This window comes from Myxocyprinus asiaticus, chromosome 26 (assembly GCF_019703515.2).
Source record: "Myxocyprinus asiaticus isolate MX2 ecotype Aquarium Trade chromosome 26, UBuf_Myxa_2, whole genome shotgun sequence".
NCBI classification, from domain to species: Eukaryota; Metazoa; Chordata; class Actinopteri; order Cypriniformes; family Catostomidae; genus Myxocyprinus; species Myxocyprinus asiaticus.
This window is the reverse complement of record NC_059369.1, coordinates 33,342,303-33,350,035: the sequence shown is the minus strand read 5'-3', so window position 1 is coordinate 33,350,035 and position 7,733 is coordinate 33,342,303. Positions and strand designations below refer to the sequence as shown.

Below are 7,733 nucleotides of genomic sequence, written 5' to 3'. Positions count from 1 at the left end.
TGCCGAGATGCGCCTCGGTCAGGGCGTACCAGAGCGGGCAGTGGGAGGATTCTTGGGAGGTGAACAGGTCTACCTGTGCCTGTCCGAATCGACTCCAGATCAGCTGGACCACCTGAGGGTGGAGTCTCAGGGAGGGAGGAGCTTGCTCTTTTCCCAGTTGACCCGAAGCCCTAATCGGCTGAGGTGCGAGAGCACCAAGTCCCTGTGTAGCAAATTAGCTTAAAAGGGAATTATTTATAACTAATTATAACTGGTTATAATTAATAATAAATATTTAGATTAGATCTTAGAATTAACTGTAGCAGAATCGATATTACAATTACTTGATCTGTCCGTCCAGCGAGCAGACAATATAATTATTTATCAATTCTTGGAAGATTACTTTCCTGGCCAAGGAACAATAGCCTTCCTACTTATACAGTGCTAGCAGTAGTTTAGCATGTAGCAAGGAGCAACATTCAGTGACTTTGAATTGTGAGAGGAACACAGAGACAATCAATTGTGAATATAAGGGATTTAATAAATGAAACTATAACTAACATACAAACAAAATAAGCAAAACATACATATATAGAATGAAGGAATAGTAAGAAAAAGAGAGAGAGAAGCACAGAATGGCAATATTTCACATCAGTTAACCACAACCTAAATGAGAATCATCAGAGGCACAATTCACCTTAAAAGGGGTTTAAACTTAAACGCGCTTCTAATCAGTTGTAAATGGTTACTTGCATTGGTTTGTTGCTGAATAAGAGTCTTGATGCGGTAGACGAGGTTCTCGACGATTTCTTTAGGAGTGAGTTGAAGAAGTCCACAGGAAATCCACAAAGTTACTTGAAGGTAAACACTACCAGAAGGTTAAACTCAAGAGAGAGTTTTGGAGTGTGTTGGTCTCAAGAAGAAGAAGTTTTGAGCGATGATTTCTTTGCGCTCTGGAGTTTTGATAGTTCATTGCCGCACCCATTTTGTGGGTGGAGTGGCCAATCAGAGGCATGCATTTTGAGCGGGAGAAACATCCTTTGTCTCCGTTTATGGCCCATTCGCATTTTATTGCTGATCTGGACCGCTAGTGCAGCTTTTAATTCAAAACATAGTAAGAATTGTTCGATGCATTTCACGATCACATGGTGTACATTATTGTGTGAGAAATAAAGGGAAGATCATTTTGATACCAAGTAGGTAACCTCCAGACGATATTAAAGCAGAGATACACTCATACACTTGAATATAGGCATTTAACGTCTAACTAATACAAGTAAAGGGTTTTAACTAAGTTAATATGATAGGGGAATATACATACAACACATGCATATAGCAGATACATTTATAACTGCTTACTATGGCCTAAATAGAGAAAATGTCTTTAGGTGTGTGTGTGACGTGTATTGGAATTACTGGAGGCAGACAACTGCTCTGGTGCCTGGCACGGGGGGGTCACCCATTATGGTGGAATGTGTTTGAAGCTTGATGGAGACACTTCAGAGGAGACCTGTTTTAGCATCCTTTTGATAGTGATAAAGACCATCTGCAATTTAGCACACATATAAATGTAAACGTGGAGGCCAGGTCAGTAATTTATATGCAAATGTCAAAAGGCTAAAAGGTTTTTTTTCAAACAAAGTGTAATTAGCCATCACTGATCTTACACAGATGTTACAGACTCCCCCTTTTTGTCTGAAGATGCTCTGAATTGAGACATCATCAGACAACAGTGGATCATGATGGTTAAATGGCAGGTGGGTGGTGAAGGCCGGATGGCAGGTGGATCCTGATGGTTAGATGGCAGGTGGATCATGAAGGTTAAAAGGCAGCAGTGCACCTGTTCATGGACCTTTGCACCCCATTGACTCTGTTAAACAGGACAAAGGCAAGGCTGAGTGTCAGGGTGTACCCAATTGCTGTGGCGAGGCTCGGCGCCCTCTAGGGCAAGTTCTGAACTCTGATTAGTGACAGGATAGATTGTGGGGGGTTTTCCCATCTTTTCAGAAGCAGTTCTTTGTTTGGCATAGGCCTTATGGCTTAAGTCTCGCAGCTGTTGGGTGGACATAGTCCGTGGGCAAGCCAGAACCCCCAAATGGTGACTCACTGTTGGGTGCAAGTTCCGGAGGAACAGAGTTTTGAAATTGAATTCTTCTTCCATTCCTGGCTCATTCCGTGCTCCGAAGTATGGTTGTCTGAGCCTGTTGTAGAAAGACTGCGTGGTTTCCTGTCTGCCCTGTTTAAGGTCCATGGCCGTAATCAGCCCTTGCTCTGATTCTGGGTCATAGAATTCTTTAATCAAAGCCTGCTGCAGTTGCTGGTAATCCACTTTGACTGTTTCTGGCTGTCGGTCTAGAAAGCTCCGGACTTCACGGCTGGCGGTGATTCTGAGCAGGTACAATCTGTCTCGTGTGGTAACATTGGCAACAGTTTGCAAGTGAAAATCAATGTCTTTTAAATAGTCGTGCACATCGTGGCCTCCTGCAGGGCTTGGAGTGAAAGTGGGAATGTTTCTAGCCAGCTTATCCAATTCTTTAGGTGACACACCGTGACTGGAAGACAGCCTTTGGAAAGGCTCCCACCCCCTTTCTGCTGCTGGGGGTTCTGGGATGCTGGCAGGTGATATCTTGAGCAGTGGGCTCTCTTGTCTAGGAGGTAACAGTCTACTGGTTAGGGGAAATTCTGTGGTGTGCATTTCCCTTTCAGAGTCACTTTGCAGTCTATATGAATGTTTAAGCTCTCGGTGAACTGTGTCACATTCTTCTTTCAAATAGTCTCTTTGTTGGGCCAGGGCACTGACTTCAGCCTGGGCACTTTGCAGGTGGCCCTCACAGGCCTTGGCCCTGGCTTCTCTTTCTTTAAGTTCAGTCTCTGCTCTCCTCAGGAGAGCCTCAGCTTGCTGGAGTTTTTTACTCAGCTCCTCTCTGGTGTCCTTTTCCTGCTGCTCTCGTCGTGCTGTATCTACACAGAGATCAGTCAGGGCGTTCTGGAGTCTCTCTACTTCCTCCTGCAGCTCTGGGTCCTTTTCGTCCGCTGTCCTGTGCTGGTGCTGAGTCTCCGAGGTTAGCTGGTCCAGTTGACTCTGAGCGCGCATCCAGTTTCTCTGAGCTTCCTCAGCCTGGAGCTTCAGCGCTGCTGCTTCCTGTTCCTGGCGGGAGATGCTTGCTTCACTCAGCTTTGCCTGGCCGAGGAGGTTATGGGCCAGTGACCCGACGATCTTGGCCAGCTCTTTGTGGCTGTAGTCCTGTGTCGGATCGTGGGCCATCAAGGTGCTCAGGTTGTCGTCGAGCTGTTCCCGGCTCATGTTCTGCAGGTCCCCGGCGGCTTCAGGAATAAGGGTGCTAGTCAGGGCACTCAGCCAGGTCTCTAGTCGATCCCAGTGGGCATCAGGGCTGGATGATCGAGACATGTTGGCTCACTGGTGAAGAGAGAGAGGGAGAGAGAGAGAGGGAGAGAGGGGGAGGGACAGCACACAGGCCAATGCAAGTTCTTATAGCGTTAGCAGGCTACAATTATAGTGATTTTTATGTTCTATGCTCGGTCTGTTTGATGGATACAAACAGTTAACGGAGGGTAGACTTGGCACCTGTTATCTCAGCCGTGAATGGCAAGGTGAGTCTAATTGTTGTGGGGCACTGGAAAGGATCTAACAAAAGATTGTTGACGGCGTGATCATCTAAAGACTTTGGCAGCTTGGGTCGTCAATCTATTACTCGGCTTTCTCTGATGATTCTCAAAGGTTAGGTCTCTTAAAGGTTGAGGAAAAACCTGATTTTGGGGTTTCGCTAGTTGGAAGGGTCAGTATTCTATGGGTTAGGCTTAGTGATGGATCGAGGTGATCCAGTCGGGATCCCGTGGCAGCTCACTGTGATCCGCCATGGGGGCCACCGTCGCTTCACCAACTAAGCACTAGAGGGAGTGTTACCTATAGGTGCACACAAATGGCTAGAATACAGAGATTAATTTTACATTTAAATTCAAACACTGTTTGAACTAAATTTAAAAGTGGGTGGCTAAGGCAAGAAAGAAAGAGGCCTGTATAATACAGAATGATAACAATAATTTAAAAAAAAAATTAAAAAAAAAAAATTAAAAATTAAAAAAAATTTACAAAAATAAAATTTTTTTTTTTTTTTAAATGAATTGTTTTTTAAAAATAAAATAAAAAAATAAAATTTAAAAATAAAAATAAGAAAATAAAAGGAGAAGAATAAAAGTTATGATAATAAAATAAATTAAAACAAACCAAGGAAGAATTGGAATAAGTTTTTCAAATGCAATGACAGGGCTAACCAAGGAAAACCAACCTACTGAGAATGGCCACAAGGTGGCGTGGGTGAGCCACCCAAGGTTCAGAGGAAAGCAAAAGGGTAGAGGTGAAATTTGAGAAGTGCTAGACACTTAACTAAACTGCCCTCTAGTGTTAATCAAAGGTACTGTGATTAAATCTGAACGCGTCTAGTGTGATTGCTCTCGCTCTAGCGGCTGATTTACTGCAACAATCACAAGTACAATGCAATTTGATCCGAACCGAATTTTAGTTTGTGCAAATTAACTGCACAAAGGTGTGTGGCAGGGTTTCTTCGCTGCCTGTTACACAATAACAATTATAACAACAGGATTTCTTCGCTGTTATTACACAAGTTATCAATTATGAACGAACAGGATTTCTTTGCTGCTGTTACACAAATTATCAATTATAACAGGATTTCTTCGCTGTTATTACACAAATTATCAATTATGAACGACAGGATTTCTTCGCTGTTGTTACACAAATTATCACTTGATCAAGGTTTTTAAAACTCTCATTTACATACCAATTAGATATGATTAGATTTGAATTAGGCACCCATTCGTACGTTAATGGTTAACCCGAGAGAGTCACGATCATCTAGTTGAATGAAATTTGCAACACAAATAACTTCAGTCTAGCGATACAATCACCTAAGGCCTTTAAAAGATGATAAGAGGAGCATCACTCAAATCCATCTTTATCGCAATGAAGGAAGTTTTCTTCGTTCCAACAGGCGATTTTGATAATATTAAAATGTAGTGCAAAGAGGTTTCTTCGTCTTTACAGAACGATTTTAATATTATGAACTGCAGTTTACTTTTACAATTACAATTAACAGTGACTAAATGTTAGACAAATAGAGGCTGTTAAAAATACAGTACTGGAGGTGGCTTTAACCATCCGATCAAAAGAGTGAGTCCGCGTTGCGGCTTGTCTCACTCTGAGCGCGCATAATACAAAAACACAAATAAATTGATACTGAGTTTTCTCACAAACAAAGTTTGAATGTGCCCGCGGTTCTCCACCATTAATATATGTAGCAAATTAGCTTAAAAGGGAATTATTTATAACTAATTATAACTGGTTATAATTAATAATAAATATTTAGATTAGATCTTAGAATTAACTGTAGCAGAATCGATATTACAATTACTTGATCTGTCCGTCCACCGAGCAGACAATATAATTATTTATCAATTCTTGGAAGATTACTTTCCTGGCCAAGGAACAATAGCCTTCCTACTTATACAGTGCTAGCAGTAGTTTAGCATGTAGCAAGGAGCAACATTCAGTGACTTTGAATTGTGAGAGGAACACAGAGACAATCAATTGTGAATATAAGGGATTTAATAAATGAAACTATAACTAACATACAAACAAAATAAGCAAAACATACATATATAGAATGAAGGAATAGTAAGAAAAAGAGAGAGAGAAGAGCACAGAATGGCAATATTTCACATCAGTTAACCACAACCTAAATGAGAATCATCAGAGGCACAATTCACCTTAAAAGGGGTTCAAACTTAAACGCGCATCTAATCAGTTGTAAATTGTTACTTGCATTGGTTTGTTGCTGAATAAGAGTCTTGATGCGGTAGACGAGGTTCTCGACGATTTCTTTAGGAGTGAGTTGAAGAAGTCCACAGGAAATCCACAAAGTTACTTGAAGGTAAACACTACCAGAAGGTTAAACTCAAGAGAGAGTTTTGGAGTGTGTTGGTCTCAAGAAGAAGAAGTTTTGAGCGATGATTTCTTTGCGCTCTGGAGTTTTGATAGTTCATTGCCGCACCCATTTTGTGGGTGGATTGGCCAATCAGAGGCATGCATTTTGAGCGGGAGAAACATCCTTTGTCTCCGTTTATGGCCCATTCGCATTTTATTGCTGATCTGGACCGCTAGTGCAGCTTTTAATTCAAAACATAGTAAGAATTGTTCGATGCATTTCACGATCACATGGTGTACATTATTGTGTGAGAAATAAAGGGAAGATCATTTTGATATCAAGAAGGTAACCTCCAGACGATATTAAAGCAGAGAAACACTCATACACTTGAATATAGGCATTTAACGTCTAACTAATACAAGTAAAGGGTTTTAACTAAGTTAATATGATAGGGGAATATACATACAACACATGCATATAGCAGATACATTTATAACTGCTTACTATGGCCTAAATAGAGAAAATGTCTTTAGGCGTGTGTGTGACGTGTATTGGAATTACTGGAGGCAGACAACTGCTCTGGTGCCTGGCACGGGGGGGGTCACCCATTATGGTGGAATGTGTTTGAAGCTTGATGGAGACACTTCAGAGGAGACCTGTTTTAGCATCCTTTTGATAGTGATAAAGACCATCTGCAATTTAGCACCCATATAAATGTAAACGTGGAGGCCAGGTCAGTAATTTATATGCAAATGTCAAAAGGCTAAAAGGTTTTTTTTCAAACAAAGTTTTTTTCAAACAAAGTGTAATTAGCCATCACTGATCTTACACAGACGTTACACCTGTGTGCACACAACATGTCCCGAGAGTGAGCTAGGATTAGCCAATCATCGAGATGGTTGAGAATGCGAATGCCCACCTCCCTTAATGGGGCAAGAGCTGCCTCTGTGACCTTCATGAAGACACGAGGGGACAAGGACTGGCCGAAAGGGAGGACCTTGTACTGATACGCCTGGCCCTCGAATGCAAACTGGAGGAAGGGTCTATGTCGAGGTAGAATCGAGACGTGAAAGTACGCGTCCTTCAGGTCTACCGCCGCGAACCAATCTTGATGCCGGACGCTCGCCAGAATGCATTTTTGCGTCAGCATCTTGAACGGGAGTCTGTGTAAAGCCCGGTTCAGTACTCCCAGGTCCAAGATTGGCCGCAATCCACCGCCTTTTTTCGGTACAAAGAAATAGGGGCTGTAAAACCCCTTCTTCATCTCGGCCGGAGGGACAATCTCATCAGACGTACCAGTGGGTGGGGCCTCGTGGCGGGGCAGAGCCTGAGGTGCCACACCGTGTCGTGGCCGTGCTGAGTTCAGGGACATCGAAGTACTTACCTGGCTCCTTGTGACCACCCCAGAACAGCCTGGGACGGGGGAGGAAGAGGCCTGTCCTCGTGACCCGTGGAGACTGTCACATCGGGGGTGGATTTGTGCCACAGCTGGGCGCTCAGACCTGCCAAACAGAGTGGTGGACGGTGGTCATGATGACGGCTGTGCACACCGGATATGTTACCCAGGGAACAAGGAAACCGCTCTTCCTGAACTCTTGGGTACTGCAGCTGCTTGGGCATGCGCGGGTTCCAAATAAGAGGTCAAACTCGCCGTGAGACTAGCCGGCGGACTCACCCGGAAGCCCGATCGGGGCAGACGAGCATGCTGGGGAATGGGAGGTCCGCGGGGGAATACCCGGCGGAGGCGGTCCCATTGGGGTACCCAAATCACCCCCAGTGCTAGCCGCGCTGGCC

General features: G+C 43.5%; 1 protein-coding gene across 1 annotated transcript; it reads right to left on the bottom strand.

Moving 5' to 3' along the window:
• Positions 1-1,642: 1,642 nt before the first annotated feature.
• On the bottom strand, positions 1,643-3,571 carry LOC127417109 (uncharacterized). The gene is made up of 3 exons (XM_051656820.1): positions 2,697-3,571; positions 1,892-2,618; positions 1,643-1,849 (listed from the first exon to the last, which is right to left on the bottom strand). The coding sequence occupies exons 1-3, from the start codon at positions 3,386-3,388 to the stop codon at positions 1,643-1,645; spliced, it is 1,626 nt and encodes a 541-aa protein (XP_051512780.1). The 5' UTR covers positions 3,389-3,571.
• Between the last annotated feature and the right edge of the window lie 4,162 nt (positions 3,572-7,733).